This window comes from Penicillium robsamsonii, assembly GCF_028829455.1.
Source record: "Penicillium robsamsonii strain IBT 29466 chromosome Unknown utg000003l_segment0_segment0, whole genome shotgun sequence".
Classification (NCBI taxonomy): Eukaryota; Fungi; Ascomycota; class Eurotiomycetes; order Eurotiales; family Aspergillaceae; genus Penicillium; species Penicillium robsamsonii.
In genome coordinates, this window is record NW_026643221.1 from 1595689 (window position 1) to 1621147 (window position 25459).

Here is a 25459-nt window from a genome sequence, read left to right on the forward strand (position 1 = left end):
ACTCGACGAAGTATTGATTATGGCTTATCATAAGGCTTAATTTAGCTGTGCAGAAGTCAATCAAATGATGGAGAAGTGTCAGAAATATCTTCAAGGTCGCTTGACAGCTTTTTGATAAATGTCGAATACTAAGCTGAATAGATGTGTAGTCGGCCCGCAAAATTGAAGGGACTATCACCCAACGAAGACGGTTTTCCTGTACCTCAATCGGGTCGTACGCAAGTGTATAGCGGCCAAGGGTCGGATGCGGTTCCTTGTAGTGTGTCGGCGCATGGAGACCGGCATACCGGAGGATTTATTAAAGCCATGAGCTACATACTGGTAATTGATTCATCGTTATTATTATTACCGACAAGCTATCCCCAAATAGGCTAATGCATTCATATGTATTAACGTCCCTTCTCGAGCTGGAATGACAGGGTATTGTAACCCCAGGTATGGAGGATTCTGTGCTTTACCATAGTTTCCCCGCTCAAACATAATATCTTAGAATTACCACATAATATCTTAGAATTAAAAAAAATTCTAGTTCTTCCAGTAGAACCTCGGGTTTCAATGTGCAAGGTTCTCATCCTTTGGACCGCTTAGACGATTTGAGGGAACTAAGATACTAACCGAAGGCACTAGCACTAGTATAGCTTAGCCAGTGTCTTGTTTTAATTTCCGACTACAGCATCTGTCGCCTGATGTGAAACGATTGGAGTCTGTAACGGTTACTGGTGAAGGGAAGGAAGAGAAAGAAAAAGCATCGTTGTTCAATCTAGCAAGGAGCAGGGTATTTATACCCTGCGTAAATACCCTGCGTTTGACAAATCTGCTCAGTCGGCAAGCCAACGATGGGAGATGATATCATCCAACAAAGTCTAACATTTAAAAAAGATATTTTGGAAGGCATCTACAAATACCAGCAAAGACTACAAGGTCCGCATAAATAGCCGACTATTCTTGTAGAGTATACCCAAGAGAATTAGATATTTAGTAATTTGACCTAAAATGTTGAAATTTTAAAGTATAGAAAGCGAGAGAAGGAAAGAATGAGAGATAAATGTAATATTTCAGCAGCCGTCAAGCCTCCACGTTTATAGTCGATTGTCGGTCCCTAGTTGCCGAGTTTATGGATCACACAAACTATTACGCAAATTATCTTGAGGGGAATAGAATACACAGCTCAGCGACTAAAGGGGCGTATGCCGAGTTCAAGGGAAAATGAGCACTTCCATCAAGATGGCCGAAAGACAATGTATGAAACTAAATTGATTGTATGCAGCCTTGGAACCCTATGGCAACCCTCTAGGAGTCCCAACAATAGACCTAGGATTTTGATATGGTGTATAGTGCGAGCGACCATCCTGCGATCGATCATTCAACGACCCTCCATCCGCCGATCCTGGTATCTGATCCAATTGTGTGAGCGGAAATTCACTATCCGTCTCGTCCATTCCAAACGTCCGTTTCGCTGTACTATTCTTGCTTAGGGAAGGTCCCGTTGACGGCTGCGTCGAGTACGTAGCACAGACACTGGAGAACAAGGACGGGAAAGCGGCCTTCAGAATTGGTCGAAGCATGGGCGCGCAGGAATTTGAAATAGCAAGAGCAGGCTCCGTGACACTCCAAAAGGCAGCCCAGATCATTGAGTACGACAGATCGGTGAAATCGACTGTGGTGAGGACAAGGATGCGGATGATGGTGATGGAAGAGATACTGTGATGCTCGTTAGAACTTTTTGACGGGGAATCTGAGAAAACAGAGAAGGAGAAAACGTACAAGATTCCCAATCCAAAGATTCCAATCAACGCTAACTTGGTCGCAAGAGACATCTGCAATTTCCAGACAAAACGAATAGGCAACGCCATGATCATCACATCGGTGAACAGGTTGAAGGCTCCAATCGTCGAAAACGCCACATTCTGACTCGCACAATGGCCCGGTAGAGTCGGGTTCCAGTTCTTCTCGAAGGGTGTGCAGATTAAGAAGATCTGGAGCATACTCCCGGTCCAGTATGCACCTGCACAGCCCATACAGATACGGGTCAGGATGCGAAATTCCCACGACACAAAGATGCGCAGGTAGAAAGCGAGATAAGAGAATTTAGCCATAACCATGGCGTTATAGTAGACGATCTGGTAGACCATGAGCATTTTTGCGATCAACACAGCATTCTCTGGGGGTATATCGGTGATGTGGTGTCGCATCCCGACACGAGCATAGTGGAATTGCATTGCAAGCATTCCATATGTGTGGAATAAGCCCCCGACGCAGAATGCATCGTCCCATCCTAGATAGGCTTTTCGGATTCGTCGGGAGACGCCACGCAATATTACCAAGAAAGTGGCTAGTGCGACGAGGATTGTGTTGGCGATGAGCTGGTCTCGCACGATTGGAAATTCGAAGACATTGTACAATTGCATTTTTCAGTTTAGGATATAGAGTATAAAAGATGAAGAGTTTCTGCAACATTACCATCCGATCACATAGTGTACTGTGTGCTAGGGTTTCAGACTTTGTGATTGGCCAGCCTAGTCGATCGGCAGGGGTTAACCATGGAATTGTTATGGGCCGTTGTGCGGGCCGTTTTTCGACCCAAAAAAACCTTAAGAAGATTAATTTACCCAAAAGGCTGGAGGAATTGACTGTCATTGGAAAGACTACAAGCCACCAGCTGGGGCTAATCCAAATTTGGAAGGAGCATTTCCTCTATTGTCTCCATTGTTTCGGCTACTAACAAATAACAACCTAGTTACCACCTTGTGATACAAATGATCAGCTTCCGAAAAAGTTATCGTACGGAGCTAACAAGCTGACAGCTGACAGTTAACAGCTAACTCGTTAATATGGGTATGGGAGTCCGGAATTATACCTCTCCGTGTACTCCACTACTCCACTGTCAGCCGATGTCAACACTTGATCCCCAACTATTCCTATAGTCAATCCCTCCATTAAGCTAAATTGCAACATGGATGAATACGACTACATCATCATCGGCGCAGGAATCGGCGGTCTTGTTCTGGCAAATAATCTAAGCCAGGATGCCTCCATCAATGTCCTCCTCATTGAAGCCGGCGCCAATCGGATGGGGGATCCTCGGATCGAGACCCCTGGATTTTTGGCCACAATGTATGGCAACCCGGACTTTGACTGGGATTACATGAGTGTTCCGCAGGTATGTCCCCCATAAGCATCTTCTCGTATGCAAAACTAATTCATGAACAGGTCCATGCAAAGAACCGACAAATCGGCCAGCCCCGCGGTCGCGTCGTCGGTGGCTCTTCCGCATTGAATTTCTCCGTAGTTATGTACCCCACCGCATCAGATTTTGATGCTTGGAAGACGTTAGGAAACTATGGCTGGGGTGCTAAGGATATGGCTCCTTACCTTCGGAAATTCCACACGTATTCCGCACCCAGCGAGGCCACAGCAGAACTACTCGGCACAAGTCGGTACATGAAAGTTGATAACCAAGGATCTCACGGTCCTGTCCCCGTATCTCTGCCCGATATCTATGGGCCGTTTAACAAAGCTTGGAACGAGACTTTTAGGCAATTGGGTTGGGAAACGGATGCCGATCCCCTCGATGGCCACAAATTGGGCGCTTTTACTTCCCCACTGAGCGTCGACCCCAAGACGGGGACAAGAGGGTACGCAGCGGCATACTACTCACCCGATGTTGCGGCGCGGCCAAATCTGCGACTTCTCACAGAGACGATGGTTGAGCGAATCCTCTTCAAACAAGAAGACGGAGAGATCATCGCCACAGGTGTGCAGGTCAAGACTCAAGGCAATACAGACCCGTACCAGATCACAGCAACGAAAGAAGTTGTTCTCTGTGCAGGCAGCCTAAACTCCCCTCAACTACTCGAGCTCTCGGGTATCGGTCGTGCAGATCTTCTCCAAGCCCACGGCATCCCGGTAATCATCGACAACCCCGCCGTGGGTGAGAACCTCCAAGACCATGCCATCACGAGCATCAACTTCGAGATCGCCGATGGCCAGGTCTCGGGCGATATTCTACGCGATCCAAACGTCGTCCAGGCACTCATCAAGCTCTACAAGGAGACGCGCGGAGGCCCGCTGGCAGGCATGCCCCTCAGCATGGCCTATCTCCCGTTAATGGATGGAACTGGTGCCGTGCCGAAAGAAGAAATCGAGACTCTGCTCTCCAAATACCTCGACGACGAGAACACCCCAGCGAACCTACGGGCGCAATATTCTCACATCCGCAAGGTGCTTCTCCAGAGCGACGAGGCTTCATCGCACTATCTCTTCCTTCCTGCCCAACTCCACATGAACCCAGGAAAGACAACTCTTACCGACGTGCTGGCCAAAACTCTACCGGAGAATTACATATCCATCATGATGCTACACAACCACCCCTTCTCGCGTGGCTCGGTCCACATTTCCTCCGGAAAGATCGAAGACAAGCCCACCTACGACCCGAACCTGCTCTCGCACCCGCTCGATCTAGAGATCATGGCCCGGCAGCTGCAGTTCGTGGATCGCATTGCGGAGACTGCGCCTTTCTCAACCCTCCTCAAGACTGAGAAACGCATGCCTGAGAATGCGACCGATTTGAGTGACCTGGACCATGTGAAGGATATTGTTAAGGATCGCTTGTATACGTGTTTCCATCCGGCGGGCTCATGTGCCATGCTGCCAAGGGAAAATGGAGGTGTTGTTGATTTTAACTTGAAGGTTTACGGGACGAAGAACTTAAGGGTTGTTGATGCTAGTATTTTCCCGCTTGAGCCTAGTGGCAATATCCAGGCTACTGTTTATGCGGTTGCAGAGCGGGCATCGAGCTTGATGCGCCACGTTTGACCTCTGTGTAATAGAAACTTCAGCCCGAGAGAGAATATGGACGAGCACCTTACGATGGTGCATCAGGCAATAATTTGATTTAGGCGCTGGGATATGACCAAGACTAGATATGGGACATGACCTCTCTTTGTGAATACCTCCCTAATAGCATATGTTCATTTCGCTAGATTGTATATAGGAAATTGAAACTATGGTTTTACAACACGATGGTCTATAAGAGGTGGCATACAAGGAAGTCTTTTAAAGTATATCAATGCGATATCTTATTCTTTGTAGACCTCTACTGGCAGGTGATGAACCCTCGAAAGCTCTATCAGCTTCCTCATTGCAATCATCCAGGCCCCTTTTCTTCAACGCTCAGCTTCTCGCCTTCTGACCTGTCGTCGTCATTTCCGTTTCGGTGCCTCGGGCTCGACCGTCTATCTGTCAAGGCCCCAGTTTTTACCACCGGCACTGCTTTCGTCTGACCAGTTTTCATATCTACTACATCAGCTCGCAGCAGTACGTCATCACATTTCTCGCATTTATGCCCACTATACGGACCTCGGCATTCCGTATTGGCATCCTCCTTGGCTATCCGGGCTTGCGACCGGCTTCACTCTGAGATGGGTAGGGTTCCGCCGTCTCTAGGTCGATACCTGTTCAAATTGGGAGACCTAGGACATTGTTGGGGTGCAACTTCGACGCTACCTGCAATGCCATCTCGCGAATTACTCGACTGGTGCCAGTTCTGCGAGGGATCAGAAGAAATAGTTCATCAATATCACCGAGGGCTGCTCCATAGTTCGGCGCCGGCGAAGGACGTCTGTCGGATGCAGGGTTCTTGTTTGGTTACTATCCGTAGATTACCTAAATGATAAGATTGATAAGTTCTCTGTAAGACTGTAAAGGAGTGGTTACTACTTGTTGGGATTGCTACGGCGGCCCAGAAAGAGAGGAGGGAAGAGATGTATTACTAGAGGAGCGAACTGATGCCTGAGGCACCAAATCATCGCCACCACAACACTACTTACCGTGCTTCTTTATCGAGTTGAAGGGGAATACGTTTAGTTTCGACAGTGGTTATCGCTGGGCTGCATCCAGACGGGCCCGTTTAATATTAGCTGTGATGAGGTGGTACTAATTATTGTGTTGCAATGCTGTTAGGTGAAGGGCTGCGTGCCCTGAGTCGCGATAAACATAGTCGTTCCCTCCTGTTTAAAAGCAGAAGTCACGTACTCGGAGCGTCCGAAAAGGTAGGAGCAGAATCTAAGAGAACTGCCCAGTTGACTGTTTTGATGCCCGAAATTATACCACTTTTCAAAATCGTATAGCCTATTCCGGCACGGAACAATTCGGCCCGGTAGACCTTTTGAGGCTTTTTATATGATACAAACTTTTGTATCACCACATTTTGAGGTGGTTTACTACTATACTGAACCCTGCCACCAACCCTATTAAGGTTCCTAGCCCTATTTCCTATACTAAGGCCTCTGATCTCTCATTCTTCATTTTTACTTCACAGTTGTTTAATTGACGAGAGCATCCCGTCTTCCACTATACTACCCGTATTACCAATTCTAGGCGTAGGCGTTCTTGCCGCAGAATTCGGCAACATGCGACATAAATATCTGTCCTGGGGTAATAGCTTGGGGTACAGTGGGGATTTTCGCGATGAGTGTAGCCGCTTCATGCGATTCTGCCCAGACTTTGGTGGCTGAGCCAAGATACGAGATTTTCAAGTCAGCTGCTCTACTCCGTACTCTTGAATATCACTCAGGGGCATTGTGTCAAATAGGGCAATCTAGCTGTATACCGTTGCACTGGGAAATATACTGGTACTTATCCGAGCTGGAATAATTAATTGCTCTGATTTCCAAAATGAGAACATCCAGGACTGAGTAAAGGTTGATGCCCTGGAAATGCTGTTGTTTATGGTTTTCTAGGGGTGGCCGCATATGCCGCCTGCGGAACGTTTCTTTGTGACTTCCGGTGGAATAAGCCCGAAGACGTGGCTGCCACAATCGACACCCTGGCGGCTAGGTCGATACGATCTGCCAAAGTCCGGTGATGAATCCAGGTCCGCAGAGCTGGGTCCATTTGCGAGGTCATCTGCCAGCCCCCAAAATATAGGGGGGTTTCACTTTTTTCCTTACCGATGGTAGCGCTGGTTCCGGTTTCAGTGAAGATAATGCAATATAATTGTCTCGTGATATGAAGACTCTACCCCTACTTTATTTGCCACATCCATTTCTATTTCTTTTACGGAGTACTCCGTACTCCGTAGTGAGATTCGTGTTACTAAGTGTGCAATATATATCTGCAGATTAGTCTAGCCAGGCCGATACTCAAATTATAGATTTGGAGTGTGACTATACTATAATTAACAGCTAACACTAACTAATTCACGAACAAGTTTAATAAATTAATAAAGTAGGCTTATCCATGCAACAAAATAAAAAAAAAGATTTATCAAATAAAAAAACAAAAAGAAATGATAAGAGTGGGATTCGAACCCACGCCTCTTGCGAGACCAGGAAACTATTGCTAGTTATGGAGTCAAGGTATACCTTAACCTGGCGCCTTAGACCAACTCGGCCATCTTACCAATTTGATGGGATACGTGTCCTTTTAATGCTCTATAATCAACACCAACATTCCAAACAAAAAACAAGGAAAAAGAGGCAACTCTAGACCGGATTCCCTCGGGTGGGGCTTTCCCATTTCAGCTATGATCTCACAAAATTGGGGAACATATCAACTTCTTCTAAATTTTCAGTCCAGCTGACCCTTTTATCCCTCCAGGGAAACCCCATACCATGCCTTGTCTCGTCGCTTGTTATGAAAAAAATCCCGAAACCATAACAAAAATCCCGAAAGGGACCAATGCATCGGGAAAAAGAATGTTCTCGGCCCCCGAGATCGGAAGCGGACAGCTCTGATGCAAGGGCGCCTATATTATTAGAACCATAACTTTCCAAGGCTGCGCGCGGACTAGTTGAGTTAATCTCCACCAAAATAAACTAATCAGATGCCAAAGGATTATTCCATATGGCTCTTTGCAGTCACAGGAAGGTGGACACCTTCAGGGGTGGCGGTTTGAGTCCACATGATGTAATATTCGCCCTGGCAGATCAGCGGTCAAAACCAGCGGTCACCCTCGCAAGCTTGTCGATTCAGCTGTAAACCTTTCATATTTTCTCAAGCCCCTTCTTTCAATTCCCCTAATCACAATGGCAGCCCTAAGGCTCAACACCAAGAACCTGGACTTAATTGGGAGGGCAGGCCGTGGGAAGCTTCAAATCCCAAGCCACCGTATACGCAATGCTGGCGCCGTTAAGGAGGGAATTGTCCACATTGGCGTGGGCGGTTTCCACAGAGCTCATCTGGCCGTCTACGTCGACCAATTAATGGAGAAGCATGGTATTAAGAACTTCGCGATTTGCGGCGTTGGCTTGCAGCCCTTCGATTCTGCCATGCGTGATGTCCTGAGAGAGCAGGACCACCTCTACACCGTCATGGAGCGCTCTGACAAGGGAAGCTTCGCCCATGTCGTTGGATGCATCAATTCCTACCTCTATGCCCCAGACAACCGCGAAGCCGTCATTGCCAAGATGGCCCACCCTGATACCCATATTGTGTCGCTCACCATCACCGAAAGCGGCTACTACTACAACGAGAACACACACGAGCTGCAAAGCGAACACCCCGATATCAAGTACGATGCCACCGCGGCCAACGAGAACGCACCGCGCACAACCTTCGGTTTTCTCTACGCTGCCCTGGCACGACGTCACCGACAAGGACTTAACCCCTTCACCGTCATGTCGTGCGATAACATGCAGAAGAATGGCTCCATCACACGCCACATGCTAGAGTCATTTGCGCGCATGCGCAACCCTGAGGTTGCCGAGTGGATTGCCGAGAAAGGCGCCTTCCCCAACGCCATGGTAGACCGCATCACACCTCAGACAGAAAGTGTCGATAAAGAGGCACTGGCCGAAAACTTTGGCATCGAGGACTCATGGCCCGTTGTCACAGAGCCCTTTAAGCAATGGGTTATCGAAGACAAGTTCTCCGATGGTCGCCCACCTTTCGAGAAGGTCGGTGTCCAGGTTGTTAATAACGTCCACGACGTTGAGCAGTTCGAGATGCACAAGCTCCGTCTGCTCAATGGAAGTCACTCAGCCATTGGCTACCCAGGTCAACTGGCTGGCTTCAAATACGTCCACGAGGTCATGCAGAACGCCAAGCTGCGCAAGTTGGTGTGGGAGATGATGCAGGAGGAGGTGAAGCCGCTCTTGCCCAACATCCCCGGCGTCGACATCGACCAGTACAGCAGAACTCTCATGAAGCGCTTCTCCAACTCCACAATCCAGGATCAGCTGCCTCGCATCTGCCTCAATGCCTCTGGCAAGATCCCACAGTTCATCATGCCCTCGATTGCCGAGGTGATCATGAAGTCTAATGCAGATAAGCGTGAATATCCTTTCCGCCGCCTGTGCTTTGTTGCTGCGGCTTGGTTCACTTATATCAGGGGCGTCGATGACAAGAAGGTTCCATTCAACGTCAACGACCCCATGCTTGACGAGCTCCGGGCTGCGGCCAAGGCCGACCCTGGCGGTCCTTTGGGACTACTTCAGATCAAGAACCTGTTCGGTGACGACTTGCGCACAGATAAGAGGTTCATCGCCGAGATGACACAGGCCATGAAAGACATTTCCGAGAAGGGCGTCTTGGCCACACTCGATGAGTACTTCCCAGATACAAAGGAAGACCGAAACGACGTTGACTAAGCGTGGTTGATTTCTGGCGAAAAAGTTACACTTGCGTTTGCGAGCGTTGTTTTACATTTTTTTTTTGCATGCGTCCTAAGGGTGAATATACCCGGGATGAAATTACATGACGATGGTAGAGAAAATTACCTGAATATGTATGTACTTGTATATTGGAATGGATCTCGCTCTTTGGAGAGACCTGGCGGATTTGGGATGTGTTTTCTGGTTGTGTTTTGGAAAAAGCTGCACGTTTTGTGGGCAGGGATATATGGTCTGTTAGGATAGACCTATGCGAATCTTAAATTATTTCGTCCGATATAAACCTCGGGAGCAACTTTCCAGGCCTACAAAAGATAAGTGGAGTAGACAGTTTGCCCGGGGCTCACCTCCCATGAGCGTGCCCAGTTTTACATTGAAAAAAGAAGTGAGCACGTACGAAGGAAAGTAACTACGAACGCACATTGGAGAATATTTCAAGCCAATAGTTGCGTTCGATAGGCTATCAAGATGGCAAGTCCATAGGTATGCTCTGACCTTGGATGATTCCTGGAACTAAATACAAGCTAAGATTTGTTGATGACATCAATAGATTTGAATCCGGGAGAATAAAACACCCGCTAGTTTAAAAATAGGAGTATGTATGAAAAATGTTACAAAAAAGCCACACCCATCCAAGTCATTGGTTGGGGGCTATACAAAACAGCCAGAAAAACAAACAGTCGAAATCATGATCTGCGTAAATTCAAGTTTACAGCATGATCATGAAGACACCAGAGGCAACTGCAGCGACTGCATAGGCACCCGCCTGCCAGGTACCGATGTGCACAGCCTGGGGAACAGTACCAGCAGCAATACCAGACGAGGTAGCACCACCACCACCAGCAGAGCCAGAGGCACCAGCACCAGTGCTAGCAGCAAGACCACCACCGACAGCACCAGTACCAGCAGAGCCAGCAGCACTCATCTGAGTAGCGCAGGAGCCAGAGGCAGAGGTAGACTTCTTGGTCTTAGCGACACCATTGAAGTCACAAGCCTTATCACCAGCACTACCCTTGTTCTTCTTGTAGTAAGCGTTCATAGCCCAGGCCAGACGCTGCTTGGCAGAGCACATGGAGTAAGCGCCATAGGTTCCAGAAGTGGCGTTCGACGCCACTCCATCCATAACGCCCTTTTCGCCGCCGAGATAGCCGAAAGTGGATCCGACCTGCTTGTCGGTGATATCGGAGTTAGGGGCACACTCGAGGGAGTTGTACATGCACTCGCAGAGGTCTGCGTTGGGCGCAGGGGGAAGCTTGCTCGCGGCGTTCCAGTCCGAGCCGACGGTGGGGCAGCTGCGGCCAACTGTGGTGGTGACGGAGTATTTGTCTGCATTTACACCGGTCGGGGTTGCGGAGGCCATTTGCTTGGAGAGGTTGTTGAAGTCGGAGAGGGTCTTGACTTCGTCACCGTCGACGGAGACCAGGCCGTATTTGTTGGCTTCTTCGTAGTACATGTAGACGATACCGCCGGACCAGACGTTGGTCATCTTGTCGCTGTACAGGACGGGGACGTCGCTGAACTTGCGAGGGCGGACTTCGTTGCAGCCGTATTCGGAGAAGAAGGCGGGCACGGGGTAGTCGGCGAATTCCTTGGTGCGCTCAGAGTAACCGGATTTCTGGAAGCTGGAGTCGCCGCACCACTCGTAGATGTTGTAGCCGAAGAAGTCGATGGAGTCGGCGGCTTCATCGCAGATCAGGTAGTTGGAGACGGCTTCACGGACGGTGGCATCGTCGTCGGTGGCGTAACCAACGGCGAGGGAAGAGCGGTAGTCCTTTTGCTTGATGTAGGACTTCATATCGCGGACGGCGGCCTTGACGTAGGCCATGGAGTCGGTGTTGTTGACCTTGTTGGCGACCTCGTTTCCGGCGAAGAAGCCGATAACGTTGGGGTACTTGGCGAAGGCATCGACGACCTGGGAGTAGCGAGTGAAGAGATCCGAGTTCCAGGTAGGGTCGTCGGACACAATCGATTCGCTAGGCGAGGACAGATCGGTGATCAGGTAGATACCGGCATCGGCGAGGGCGGTCATACACTCGTCGTGGTCCTTGCTGGGGTCGACGGCGTATGTACGGACAACATTGGTGCGCAATTTGGTCAAATACGGAATATCACGCTTGCAGCTGTCGATGGCTAGCGGGTCGGTGTACGAGTCCTTGCCGGAAGCACCATTGCGACCCGTGAAGTTGGGCTGGTAGGCAACACCACGGATGAAGAACTCGGTACCGTTGTTGGAATAGAAGAACTTCTTGCCCTTGATCTCAATAGAGGGGATGTCGGCAGCCATGGCCGCTCCCAAAAGGGAGAGACCAGCAATGATAGAGGCCTTCATTGTGCAAGGAGATTGAGATCCTTAAGGAATGTCTAACGGGTGCACACCAGAATTAAAGCGAATGTAAATAAGAGAAAGAAGCAAGTTTAGATAGGAAGAAAGAAGGAAGGGGAAGAGGACCCAAGGGGGGTGGATGTACGCGCATTCATGTGGGTATACTGCATATCAATGGATTGCATATAAAGTACATTGGGTTATTTTTCTATTTATTTTCCATATTTGGTTTTTATAAATTGAATTAAAAAGATGTGATTGGCAACCCATATGATGGGTGTAACAATGGAAGAAGTTGATATCCCACGTCATTGGCCCTTACACCCCACCCTATCTCCACCGTCCCTTTCCTTCAAGCCCTTCCCGTTGAGTCCCTTTGCTTATTTGCCACTGCCCCTGAAACAAGTGTATGCGCTAGTAAGCCCGTGGACGGCTGATAGTGCGTGAAAGACTCTGGGGGACCCTGACTGGAGGGTGGTGTGGAGAGTCTGATCCTTTATTTTCTGGTATTAATCCATTGGAAAGTGTCTTATACGGGGTAACTTCAGACACGGCTCACAAAGTAGTACATTGTACATCGTACATACTCCGTACAACATTCTATAGTAGACAAGATATCGTCTTGCTTCCATTCAAACAAATTCAAAAAGCTTGTTCGTTGCCAAGGGCGATCGATACGATGACTTCGGGGATGAAATTTCTGGGCAATCCTTGGCTAAGGCTTGTATATTGCGATAGCGCTGAGAACGGAAATATAAGACATCATAAAGTGTAAATCCTGTCCTAAATCATGGACCTCGTTTATACCAGAGTGTGTGCCCTCAAACGCACTTGTGTAGGTACCTGTGGACTTCTAGGGCATTTCGGGCCAATCCATCCATGGGTATCGCACAATGGAATGCTATATTCTGTACATAACAGTACAAAGTATATTGTACGGAGGAAGCTTCTATTCCCTATCTCGAGGCAAAAACTATCGATATCCAGAAAATTCTCAAATTTGCATGGGCGATCAGACGGCACAGTAGGCACTGCTATTCCCTCCCGTTATCACAGCCCTCTTTTCCATGGGAATAATGATGCCATTATGTTTTTCTAAAAAAAAGCGCAATCCACATACTTTGTATAGCCCAACACATACCATACCATTCAAGACCAGGCAGTGCAGCTCAGGGGTAGCTGTGCCCCTGAATATCATAGATCACGTCAAAAGCGGGCCTTAGCATATGATATACATACTACGATAAAGCTAATCCCCTCCCGCTCGGAGCTTCATGGTACAATATATGTACATTTTTTGCTTTACCAAGCTTTTGTGGCGGCCTAATAACCCGCTTGTTATGGAGTTGTGGTGGATTCTTTGTTTTATTATGTATCAGTATGAGCCATTTTCTGGATATTGGGGCTGAGACAAAACCCTCGAATATTGGCTTTCCGTGAGACATGTTTATTTTTGTTCTACAGACTAACAGAGCCTGATCCACCTTTGCTGTATAGACCGGGGTACATGATGGACGTGCCGGTTAAATATGTGAAGGTCTCTGTTTTGGACACCTATGATGCACCTTATGCCATCGCAAAAGACCGACTTGCCGCAGCGAAACAGACATTCCTGAAGTTCAGTATTATTTAACTTGTTGTTAGAGCTGGAAGATTAAGCCAGTAATCTTCGACAATATGTGTGCGATACTCGCACCCACACTGTTAGACGCAGTGGTCAGGCATCGTAAAAGCGTATTGTATACTATCACATGAGGAATAAGAGTCATAGGATAATCACCGCTAAAATCAGGTTAGGTAGGTATGGGACCTCTAGGATTTATAAGATCATATAATCCTGGGAGTAACTTTCAACCATTTGGTAACCACCCGCGAGAATTTCCCTGCAATGCTCAATGCCCTGAACCCTTTTTAACTCATCATCCAAAGCTTTGAGTGTACGGGAATGACATGGCCGTTTGTCGTCCGGTTAGATGGGAATTTGGGGCAACCTTGCTAGATTTATTCTCTATTTTTAACCGACAATGTAAATACATAATGTGAACTAGGGAAGTCTTCCAAAGCCCTGGCTCAAAGGGGCTAGCGCGAAACTGGCAGGCAGCAGCTATTGTAAGCCTCTTAAGATGCCTCAGAAATCCATAGGGCTGAATTTTTTCCCTTCCTGTGAATTTACACACTTGTTATTTAATTCGACTTTCCTTTTGCTATGCCTGAGCCTGCTTCACTTCGCTTCAGCAACCGACCGTCGGCCTTACAGCACAGACACCAAGCAACAGAGCTGGAAAGGTGACAACAGCTATGTCAGCAACTCAGCTGGGCGAGCTGAGTGTCTCATGGATATATGTTTCCTCGCAGTGGTGATGACCATTTACTTTTCACGGTCAAAGAGTGAGCCCAAGCCACTGACGTCCGCAGTACCTGCCCAAGGACTGGTCGGTCACTGCCTCGTTATGAAGAGCCTGCCTATAACAATTGTCAATATAGACACCGGCGTGCCTAATGATAGGATTAGGGTCACTGGTCCCTTGTTGGGGAGTATGCCCTATCCCAGAGCATTTCCAGGGTCCCCCGGGGGAGGGTGCTTGCTTAGGCGACCACGGGAACTGCCCACCTGGGCAGTGCTTACACAAGTACAAACCAACCTTCAAAACCAACACGTGATCGTTTCATCCTGCGTTTGACCTTGAAAAGCAGTACGATGACATAAAAGAAAAGGGGTTGTGGCGCTCAGGAGTACTGTGGAAATCAATACTCGAGACTTGATTGACCAACAATGCCAAGAGCGGGTCCAAACCCCCCTACACAATTTGTGTTCGCAGAAATTTGCTCCCAATAATGAACGGAAGACCCATATTTGTGGCCCTAGCCTTTGTGCCACGATTGTACGGCTCGTTAACTGCAGGAATGCCCGAGCAAATTCATCGGTGTGACAATACTTTTTGAAACAGCTGGCGATCTGAAAGAAACCAGTTACCAAGGTTCTGCCAAGTAACCCAATCACAAAGCTTCCACTGGCGAAGCTTTCGGTTCCAAGCTTTTGAGTAGCGCTGTTTGGATCCAACGCATCAACATCCCATGCCTGACGCAGCTGGTGCATTTATAGAACTGGGCTTGAAACAAATACTTACCATGACCGGTCCTTTCCCGAATACTAACTACTTCATACCAATCTCGCGATCCAAGCTTGCCTTTTCTACTCCGTAGACGCTAGGCTCATATTTACTCCACTCTACGGAGTACGCACCGCACCATCAAGATCGCCCCAGACGATTGTGGCTGTGTTTTCTCAACTCTGCTCGAAGTCTGTTAGAGAAATCCTGGAAATTGGTAGCAGTCGAATTTTATCCCTTTATTTCCCAGTCCCTCCTTTCGCTCTCTTTCTGACCGCACTCGTTTCATAATTGTCATTCATCTGGTCTTTGTTGATTTCCTGGTTACCCCTTGCTTGCGCGCGACTCTCCCTGTTTCCTTGTGCGCGTGCGCCATTATTTTGGTCCCCTTTGAACATCCCAGATCCGCCATTCATCATCCTACTGTGGCTGTATCCTGAGTCTCGCCCCCATACAGCGCTTAGATTGTTGTAATCGCTTCAGCCTGTCAGCTTACTCAGCTGCCTACATCTCGAAACCGTTAGCAAGTACGTGTTCCCTCAGCTCCTTTTTATAGACATGCGTCGCAAGGATCGCAAGCCCAAGCCACGGTGTGGCGTCTATCGATTCGCCCATGTTGAATGAACGTCCCTGCTGCCCTCTTTCCCCTAATCGCCATTGCTTTGTCCTTTTCCCCTTCGAAATATATCTCGCAAGACTATACTTACGCATAAATTCATCTACAAAGGCTCGCAAAACTCCATCATCATGTGTAAGTCCAACAACCATAGGTAACTGGCCAGCCATACTAAGAACACAACTAGTCTCAACCCGCAGCGCAGCCAACCGACTAGCACGGCAAAACAGTGGAGAACGCTCCTGGAACCCATATCAAATGTTCGGTCAAAAAACACACAACCGATCGAACTCTATGCAGCTCGAGAATGGACTATCCCATTCCCAGACCCTGGATGACCTCCCAACAGACCAGCTTCGAAAAGAAGAAATGAACGCCGGCATTAGCGCCCCGGAGTACTCGAACACGTTCCCGGCAGAGTTTACTGGCAGCGACCATGAGACACACAAGTCTCCGCCTGAACCGTCCATGGCTAGCCAGGATCCGATCAATGTTTCGTCGACGCGCGGGATTGATACTGAGAGTGTTGGATCGGCGCAAACGCGTTACCGGAAGGGTGGCATTTTGGGCAAGTTTAAGCATAACCATGATGACGATGAGGGGGAGGAGAAGAAGCCGCGTCAGAAATTTACTTTCGTCTCGCAGTTAAGGGCTACTCTCTTGAACTCGTGGATCAACGTTCTTTTGGTTGCTGCGCCTGTTGGAAGTACGTCTTGCTCTTCTTGCTGGCTTTGGATTTATGAAAGGGAATGCGCTAATTATATGTCTGTGCACAGTTGCGCTTTATGCTGTTCACGCCAATCCGATCGCGGTCTTCGTCGTTAACTTCATTGCTATCATGTGAGCGATTTATATTGGTCATTTTTGAGGTGATTATGGCTAACAGACATCTACTAGTCCGCTTGCTGCCATGCTCAGTTTCGCAACTGAAGAGATTGCCCTTCGGTATGCTTCATCACTTCCAGGTATATTTCAGCTATACTTACATTTCTTCCAGCACGGGCGAAACAATCGGTGGTCTGCTTAATGCGTCATTCGGGTATGCTTTATACTACCTGTTGTTCCTTCCTTAATATTTCTAACCCATATAGTAACGCCGTCGAGCTGATCGTTGCAATAATCGCGCTGGTCCAACGCAAAACCCTCATCGTGCAGACCTCGCTCATCGGAAGTATTTTGTCCAACCTGCTCCTGGTGATGGGAATGTCCTTTTTCCTCGGGGGTATCCCTCGTATAGAGCAAAATTTCAACGTGACGGTTGCCCAGACAGCCGCGAGTATGCTCGCATTAGCTGTTAGCAGTTTGATCATCCCCACTGCCTATCACAGGTGGTCTAATCGTCAGTTATGACTACATTCCAGGATCAAGCCAACACGAGAGCTAACAAGAATATTGATTGTAGTTGAAAATGGAGACGGAACCGCCGCTCTATCTCGAGGTATGTTGCTACTTGCTGGAGCTTTACATCCTGTCTGTGCCTATCGGTTTTCTATCTTACTCACACTGCACCACAGGAACCAGCGTCCTCCTCCTAATCGTATACGGCTGCTACCTCTTCTTCCAGCTGAAGTCGCACGCCGATATCTACAACAAACCTAGCGAGAAGGTTGAACGGCGACACGCAAAGGTCGGCGAAGGCGACGCTAGTCGGGGCATTGCCCAAATCGGCAAAATGACTGCCGTGCCGTTAGTCGGACAGAACGCGGACCACATGCAAATGGAGGATCCCGATGATGATACCGAGGAGCCGCAGTTGTCTGTTATGACTGCCATCCTCACGCTGCTTATCTCGACTGCGTTTGTTGCTGCGTGTGCCGAGTTCATGGTATGCAAATGCGCCTTTCTCCTAGATCAGTTCCAGATCTTTTTTTGTTATTCTTTTGTGTGATTTCGGTAAGCTCATTTATCTATACAGGTTGAATCCATCGACGCTTTGACTGCTACCGGTAACATTGGCGAGACGTTCGTCGGGTTGATTCTTCTACCTATCGTTGGTAATGCGGCCGAGCACGCTACCGCGGTGACAGTCGCATGCAAGGATAAGATGGATCTTGCTATTGGTGTCGCCGTCGGATCTAGCATGCAGATTGCGCTGCTTGTGCTGCCACTGATTGTTGTTCTTGGGTGGATTATTGGTGTTGAGGATATGGTAAGCATGAGCCCTATGCAGAATATTTATTTGAATTGGGAGCTGGTACTAACTGCCACAGACTCTCAACTTCGATGGATTCCAGGTGATCGTACTCTTCATGTCCGTTCTTTTGGTAAGTGGATTCGGTTCACGGCGAGAAAGCTATATCATTGTACTGACTGTTGTTTCATAGGTCAACTACCTCATTGGTGATGGCAAGTCTCACTGGCTTGAGGGTGTCTTGCTGATCATGATGTATCTTATTATCGCTCTTGCGGCTTGGTATGTGATTTTTATAGATGGTTGACAAGTGTCCGTTGCTGATTGTGTCGTTAGGTTCTTCGTTTAAACCCTCACACTCATTATAGTCATCGGGCTGGGTCCTCGTTGACGATACCATATCGATCTACTAATTTACTATCCCACTCCTGGGGACTTTGGTTATTACTTCTCTGTATCATGTTCATTTGCTTTAATTTTGGATTCTATTATGATGGCTCATAATATACTCACTTTGGCGGTGCTTTCCTTTTCATGTCCGACGCATTTTTATTTTTACTTTTTTTTCCCTCTCTCTATACAACCCGACTGATAATAATTCATATCATAAACAGTAAAACTGAGATAGCTGTTCACTTAACCGGCGTTATAGATTAGGCTAAAAAGTAGAGTTAACCCGGTATCCCCGGGGAGTGGGGATAGGGCTCGGGATTGAGCCCCCGAAGTCAAGTCAGCAGACGCGCACAAATAAGCAGAGTACAATTATGCTAATACCACAGTATATTAAGGCCCGGAGGTACACTTTAGCCATCGGAGAATTACCGGACTAAACAATCATGCACGGTAGGCTCGATTTCCCAATCCGGACTCGGGAGACTCGGTATCCCACCGACATTCTAACCGAGCCGATGTGGGGAGGCATTGTTCTTGGCCTGTTCTTTCGAATTTCATATTTACTATGGGGTACGGAGTAGTGGCATCCGGGATACACTTTCCCAGGTCCTTACTTTTGAGTGTTTAGCCTGGAGAATTAAGACATTACAGCGTATAGTCGGAGTGAATCATGACATCATGAAATCATTAGTAACCACGTGCCGATAAGTTGTAGTCGGCAACTGCTCCGCGCCGAGATGGGACAGGAAGCGGAAAAAAAGAGATTTGATCCCGACAGTTTTGGTAATTTAAAGCCACTATGGCGAGGCTTATTTGGGTTGGAAGTATTTCCTAATCGAAATCCACGGATAATATCGAGGGGTGAAAACGGGGAGAAAGATGTCCGAGAGAGTTTCCTTTTATGTTTCCTTTTATTAACCTTGTCACCTGAGATACGATGTGGGCCAAGAATGTCCACGGGTGGTATGCAATGACCCTTATGTCATGGAAATTGTTCCTTGGAATTTTCCCTTTAAGCTTCCCCACTGGATATCGGAGATTTATGGGGCACATGACCATTGGTACCCTGAGTCATTAAGGTTACTTTGTATATATAAATGCTACTCTATATAGTATTTTACTACTCTATATACTATAGTATACTCCCTACACAGACCTTGGAAAAGGAGACCGAGAAAGTTCGACTTACCTAATATAAAGTAAATGCGGGGTCCGGGGTCCAATCGCTGGAGCCTCGGAGGTTGCAGTCCAATCACTGAATCGGATGGGGCCGAAATGTGACCGGGGGGATGGGGGGGGGGAAACTCGGTGTATGATCTTTCCGATGTGTGACATTCTTGGACATGTGTATAACCTCGGAACTACAATGTGAACTCCGTAAGGGATGAAACAATGCAGTCGGCCTCGGACTGTTTGCACTAATGGAGTATAAGGATGCCAGCAGGATGGTCAAGTCGGTCCAATTGACCATCCTGTAAAATATGCGTGTTCTTCCGAGATGGCAACTCGTTCGACCTTTCGGCAGAGACCTGATCCCTTCCCCGATTCTTGTGACGGGTGGCAAGGGGGGTGGGGGGAGGTCAATGGGGAACATCAACAGGCCACCTTGTAGGAACGTCACACGGAGACCGTCAAATACGGGGTGAGAGGCTAAAGGTCACAGCCGACGCCAATCAAAGGGTAACTCTCAATGTAACTTCCGTGAGGATCTAGGATCTCGCTTCTTTGCGGGGAGCCCCGACCAGGGTTGGTCTTGGAAATATCGGTGATTGGATGCTATATCCCCTTCTCCCCCAGATTGATCCTCCCATAGGCTACGTCGATGGCAGGTTAACCCATATTCTGGGGACAAGGCTATACCCGAGGGATCCAAATGGCCCGAGATACCCCTCTTGAGAGGGAAAAAACACCATGTGGGAAAAAAAAAGAGAAGCCTTATGATCCGGTCCACTGGTGGGTTTTTGGCATTTTGTGGAGTCACCATTCGGTTCTCGGTTCTTTTTCCTACTGACAATGGATTCTCGCTGTACTCTCCGAGAATACCCCCATCAGGGTATACTCTTTACTTCCCGCTTTCCTAATCTGGCGTTCCCGACGCGGGAAGAGACGGTGTATGGATTCCCGCCCAGACAAATGCCGATCGGACATCAGCTGCCACGGGGGTTGACCTAGTCAATTGCCTAGGTAGAGTCAAATGGTACCTTTGTACTCCGTACGGAGCACCCTAGGTACATAGAGGTCTAGGCCACGACACTAGGATGTACAACATTGCATGTCTGATGTTCCCCCAATCTACCGATCCCCCAGATTTGGGGGCTGTTATGATTTATTCTTACAGGCCCCATATGGAAAAAGAAAAGCCGGAGAATGGCCGGAGGACAATCGGCCGGCGAGTGGACGGATATTGTTATTCCAGCCAGTCCGGGTGGTTTGGATATGAATTTGGCCTGGTAGAAAAGACATTGTCCTACTTGACAGGCCAAATCGTTTCTTTCTTTCTCTTTCTTTTTTTTTCGGACCGTAAGCTGAGCCCGAGTCGGGTAGAGATGCAAGATGACGATCATGAGATCACAGGGTAAAAGTTGGGGATATTCCCTATTTAGGCCAGACAGGGTATTTCCCGTGCCGAGAAGGTATATAGTTTATATTGAGAGATATGTATAATTATATAGTATAGTGATATAGATTTATATATAACCTTTACATGGTTTTTTTTATAAATATTTTATATTTGTATATTATAGATGAGTAATAGAAACTAACTCGGCAGCCCGGAAACTGGGGATGCTCCACCTCCAGGAAAAAGCGCGTCCTTGCATACTTTTGGGCCCTCCGCAATTTCAGCGGCTCTCATTTTCTCGGCTTTTTATTATTTTTTTCCCTTTTTCATAAAATAAAATTTCTCTTTCCCCGGTCAAGACATTTCCCCGTTCCCTCCCGACTTGTGTTTCTCCCGGTCCGGTGCCCCGACTCTGAGTTTCCCCCACACTCCACCAATTCTGTTCTTTCTTAGCCCTTTCCCTTCTCTTCCCTTTCATATCTAGTATGTTTCCTTATCCCCCGGCATATGCAATGCTAACTGCCAGAAGAACGTCACTTTAATTCTAGATTCTTTCCCCGCACAACCCTGACACGGATAGTAAATGGGACCGCGATTGATACAAACCGAGTCGTCACCTATCCGCAGACCTCGGGTCTGTCCAATACACCATGCGGTCTAGTATCGCTTGCGCTCGATGCCGGCGCAGTAAGATAAAGTGCGTCAATGCTGGTATCGATACAACTTGTCGCGCGTGCGAGTCGTCCGGGCGCGAATGTGCCTACCCAACCCCAGCAATCGGAGTGAGCGGCGCCAAACGAGATTTAGCCACCCTGGCAGAAGGCGAGGATCGAAATGGTGACTGGGATGGTCCGAAACGACATCGCTCACGCAAGGTGGTAGGCGTCTCTGGCTCCTCGACGGGTTCCAAGCTCGGTATGGATGCGCTGGATTCCTCGATACTTACAAGAAAAGTTTGGGAGGCCGTCTTCGATCTCTTCCAATCGCATTTCGCGACCCTGCTACCCTTCCTACATCCCGCGACCTTTCTCGGCCAGATTCGACAGCTTTCCTCTCCTCCTGCGACCCTCGATGGACAAGATCCCCGGAATCCCGTGTATAAGGTGGACCCATCTTCGTCACTGATTCCCCTGGGTGTACTGGCCTTGACTGCTCGCTTCCACCCTCCATTGGTGGCAGCTCACTCACCAGCATCGCCTAGTCATTCTTCGAATCCGCTCGCCGCATCGGAATACTATGCGGCAGCCCTCCGCAGCCGGCTGGCCGGCTTGGATGGCGCTTGTCTCACTCAGCCTGACCTTGCGCGCGTACAGGCGCTATTAATGCTAGCCTTACACGAGTGGGGGATGTGCCGAGGCAAGAGTGCTTGGGTCTACGTGGGAATGGCCATTCGGCTTGCACAGGCTATGGGTCTGCCCTTTGAACTTGAAAATGAATTCCCAGCGCGAGATCCTTCGCGTTCATCCCCCGGCTTCAAGACTGAGGCAGATCATTTCGGTTTGCCACGGCGTGCAGAGCCCAGGGAGCCGACATCTGATGATATCATTGCACAGGAGACCAAGCGCCGGACATTTTGGGCCTGCTTTATCCTCGATCGATGCCTCAGCAGTGGAAAATACCGCCCTCGGATGGTCAGAGTCAAGGAACTCGGAATTCAGCTTCCGAGCGATAACGCTTTTGCTTTCGGCGAGCGGGTTCGGACGGCCCGACTTAATGAGCCGACCGTTCGGCGTCCGCAGAGTTTCAGTTCCCAAAGTATGCAAATCCCCAGCATCCGTCAAAGTATTGGAGGCTTTGGCGAAGAAAAACTTCCAGGACCCAATGGGACTCCAGATGGCAACTCCTGGTCACCCATCTCTCGCCGCAAGGACTCGAGCGAGGAGGAGGTTGATCGATGGGAGGTTGGTGCAGAGGAGTCGGTTCTCAGCCGGGTTATTCGGATAATTCGTATTTGGGGAAGCATCGCCAAATGGTCTTGCGCCGGCGGTCGACGCACGGAGCAATATCCCCCCTGGCATCCCGAATCTCGCTTCGCCTCCCTCCGTCAGCAGTTGAACGAGTTCCAGGATAGTCTTTCTCGCAACCTGCAATATTCCCTGCGAAATACCGACACACATATCATGTACAAGACCACTCTGGCTTCATATACCGTGATGCATGTTGTCTACTTCCTTTCAGTGATTGTCCTTCACCGTGCCTATATTCCATTCCTGCCTCTCCGCTGCAATGAGCCTTCTGGCCCCTTAGATGAGCCGTTGTTCGCTGTCGACAAGGTCAATGGCCCACCTGACAGTTTCTGGCGGGACAGTGCTCGTGAGCTCTTCAAGGCAGCACGGCAGATGATCGACCTTGTGGCCACCTGCCAAGCCCGCGGTGCACTTGTTGAGAACCCTTTGGTCGGATTTGCTATCTACAATGCCGCTTTTGTCGGTGTCTATGGAACACATTTCCCACACATGGATCCGGATGGATTGATGGGAATTAAGCCGCCCCCCGCGAACCATGATAGCCACCAGCTTGGTGTCGCACAAGCACGCAAGGCCTTGGATATCATACGAGAGATGCGGCCTCGACTGAAGATGGCGATGGGCTGGTTCCGCACCCTGAATCGCCTTCACAGCTACTTCTCCAAAGTCAAGCGTGATTTCCGCAGGGTTTCACGGAATCGCCTGGATAGCATGTCGGATGCCTCTGACCACGCCCTCAATGGGGTTCGCCCCCTTCGCGAAGGCGGTGCTGGTGGTGGCCTTGAGGAATTCAAGTTGCTCGAAAAGCTTTTCCTCGACTTTGGAAGCATTGAGGACCAGTTGATAGAGCCTGGGATGGACGAGGACAGTATCGCAGTGCCCGCAGCAAACGAGACCATGTACGAGCGGAATATGAGTGATGCTGGAAGCAACGCTGTTAGGAGCGAAACTGGTGATCCTGGTGACCAGATGCTCGACGGTGCCGGTGGTCGTCGCGAATCGTGGGTCCCGGTCAATAGCCCGGGTCTCTCGCTACCTGGCCACGACGGCGATCGCCGTCCCAGCCTACCACTTCCCAACAGCCGCCAAATGCCATCTGGATCCCCTTACTCCCTTCCATCCCTCCAGCAACATCATCCAGACGGCCCCGTCTACACCACCTCATCTCCCAGCTTCCCCTCTCTATCCGCAACTACACAGTCCCCATCCCAGTACTTGACCGCAACAAGCAACCGCCTAAACCCCATTAACTCCTGGATCCCAGCCCGCCCGCAGGCTCCTCCTCCGCCATACTCCCAATCACTCCCGCCCATCAACGCAGCCACCTCACACACCATCCCCGTCCTTCCTCCACCGGGATCCGTTACCCAACTGGCCCCTTCCCCGCCTCTGACCTCAACCGAATGCCCAGACTCAACCTTGCTATCAACAAGTCTCGGCGGAGATGATGTCCTCGCCTTCCTGGACGGGTGCGAGTGGGGTCAGCTATCCATGCTTGCGCCTTCTGAGATTGGCATCCCCGCCGGTTGGCTGAGCACGGTCTGGTCCCAATTCGGCCGCTAGAGTTCCCAACAGAGACAATGGCTCTCTGTCCCAGCTCTTCAGCAGACAACCATTGAAGCACTCGCACCAAACGCCCCGCTTCATTGTATTATTACTCTTTACGAATTCCCTCGTATTGCTCTTTACGAATTCCCTCGTCCGTTACGTCTTACGTACTCCCCAACCATCTGTTTCTCTCTCTCTTTATATCTATGATCGCCGGCGACTCAAAAAATGGGACATTCAAACCTGCGGAAAATCCCCCGAGTGCCGAAGGCAGGCGAATTGAACTCCAAATCCAATCATCCCTGGTTTGCTCACTACATGGATTAGTCCAGACCGGGAATTGAAAACGGGATCACGAAGATTGATTATCACCTATACCCAGTGCGCACGACCTCGTCTTTGTTGTCTGTTCTTGTTCTTGCCATTGTTTACTTGCTACATGCTTTTTTTTTTGTTTGGGTTATGTTGTTTAACATGCGCGAAAGGCGTTTCTCGTGGTTTCCAGCCGAAGCCCGAGTTGATTGTTTATTTACCGTTAAAGGTTTTCTCTATTGATCTTTGGCCCGTTTGTTTCGAGCGAAATTTGGGATGGCACGGAAGCTCGGCAGCGTGGCCGGGTTTTTCGACTTTGATTTATTCCTCCTCGTGTCGGTTTCTATGTTTTTATGTTTTTATGTATCGTTCCAACCTCTAAAAAGGGCTGGGTGCTTTTTTGGGGGATACGTTTATGATAGCCTAGGCGTTGCACTTGTGTCTTGCAAATTGCAATTCTCTTGGGTCAATTTATCTGCCCCTATGGCTATTTTTTCAATTCCTCATCCGGTTTCTTTTCGACGTAGAGCCAAGACAACCCACTGCCATAGCGCTCATAGAGCAGATGCCGGTGGGACTAGTTGCGGGTTATGTTTTACAGACTTGCCGTTCCTCGGTTTGCGGCTAAATGTTTTTTCGCCCTGGTGAAAATGGGGAAAAGATGTTGGATGTCGTAATGGCATCTTTTATACAATGTCTCTGATATAGTTTCCGGACAACTATCTCTTAGGTTTCCTTGCCATAGACGACACCTTTCGGTGAATTTTTCTAGGATTTCCTTTTTCCAAACTCTTCAACGGACTATAAACATACATAGAGCACTCGGGAAATAATGAAAATACACCGGGATCTCTTATGACCGAGGCAATCTACTCCGTATGGTCCGAG

The 25459-nt window shown here is 48.8% G+C and overlaps 6 protein-coding genes across 6 annotated transcripts; 4 read left to right on the top strand and 2 right to left on the bottom strand.

Annotated features, from left to right (window-relative positions):
- Positions 1-1277: 1277 nt before the first annotated feature.
- N7447_005339 (uncharacterized protein) lies at positions 1278-2408 on the bottom strand (the record flags this gene model as incomplete). The annotated part of the gene is made up of 1 exon (XM_057229601.1): positions 1278-2408. The coding sequence occupies one exon, from the start codon at positions 2406-2408 to the stop codon at positions 1278-1280; it is 1131 nt and encodes a 376-aa protein (XP_057084691.1).
- A 545-nt stretch (positions 2409-2953) lies between these two features.
- On the top strand, positions 2954-4815 carry N7447_005340 (GMC family oxidoreductase; the record flags this gene model as incomplete). Its single annotated transcript, XM_057229602.1, has 2 exons — positions 2954-3160; positions 3211-4815. 2 exons carry the CDS (start codon positions 2954-2956, stop codon positions 4813-4815), a joined length of 1812 nt encoding a protein of 603 aa, XP_057084692.1.
- Positions 4816-8027: 3212 nt separating this feature from the next.
- Positions 8028-9590, top strand: N7447_005341 (mannitol dehydrogenase family protein; the record flags this gene model as incomplete). Its single annotated transcript, XM_057229603.1, has 1 exon — positions 8028-9590. One exon carries the CDS (start codon positions 8028-8030, stop codon positions 9588-9590), a length of 1563 nt encoding a protein of 520 aa, XP_057084693.1.
- Positions 9591-10320: 730 nt separating this feature from the next.
- On the bottom strand, positions 10321-11940 carry N7447_005342 (glycoside hydrolase family 72 protein; the record flags this gene model as incomplete). Its single annotated transcript, XM_057229604.1, has 1 exon — positions 10321-11940. One exon carries the CDS (start codon positions 11938-11940, stop codon positions 10321-10323), a length of 1620 nt encoding a protein of 539 aa, XP_057084694.1.
- Positions 11941-15791: 3851 nt separating this feature from the next.
- N7447_005343 (hydrogen/calcium exchanger domain-containing protein) lies at positions 15792-18140 on the top strand (the record flags this gene model as incomplete). The annotated part of the gene is made up of 12 exons (XM_057229605.1): positions 15792-15795; positions 15848-16366; positions 16437-16500; positions 16558-16605; positions 16658-16699; positions 16752-16999; positions 17063-17098; positions 17175-17485; positions 17576-17809; positions 17871-17924; positions 17985-18073; positions 18128-18140. The coding sequence occupies 12 exons, from the start codon at positions 15792-15794 to the stop codon at positions 18138-18140; spliced, it is 1662 nt and encodes a 553-aa protein (XP_057084695.1).
- A 3254-nt stretch (positions 18141-21394) lies between these two features.
- On the top strand, positions 21395-24274 carry N7447_005344 (putative C6 transcription factor; the record flags this gene model as incomplete). The annotated part of the gene is made up of 1 exon (XM_057229606.1): positions 21395-24274. The coding sequence occupies one exon, from the start codon at positions 21395-21397 to the stop codon at positions 24272-24274; it is 2880 nt and encodes a 959-aa protein (XP_057084696.1).
- Positions 24275-25459: the final 1185 nt, after the last annotated feature.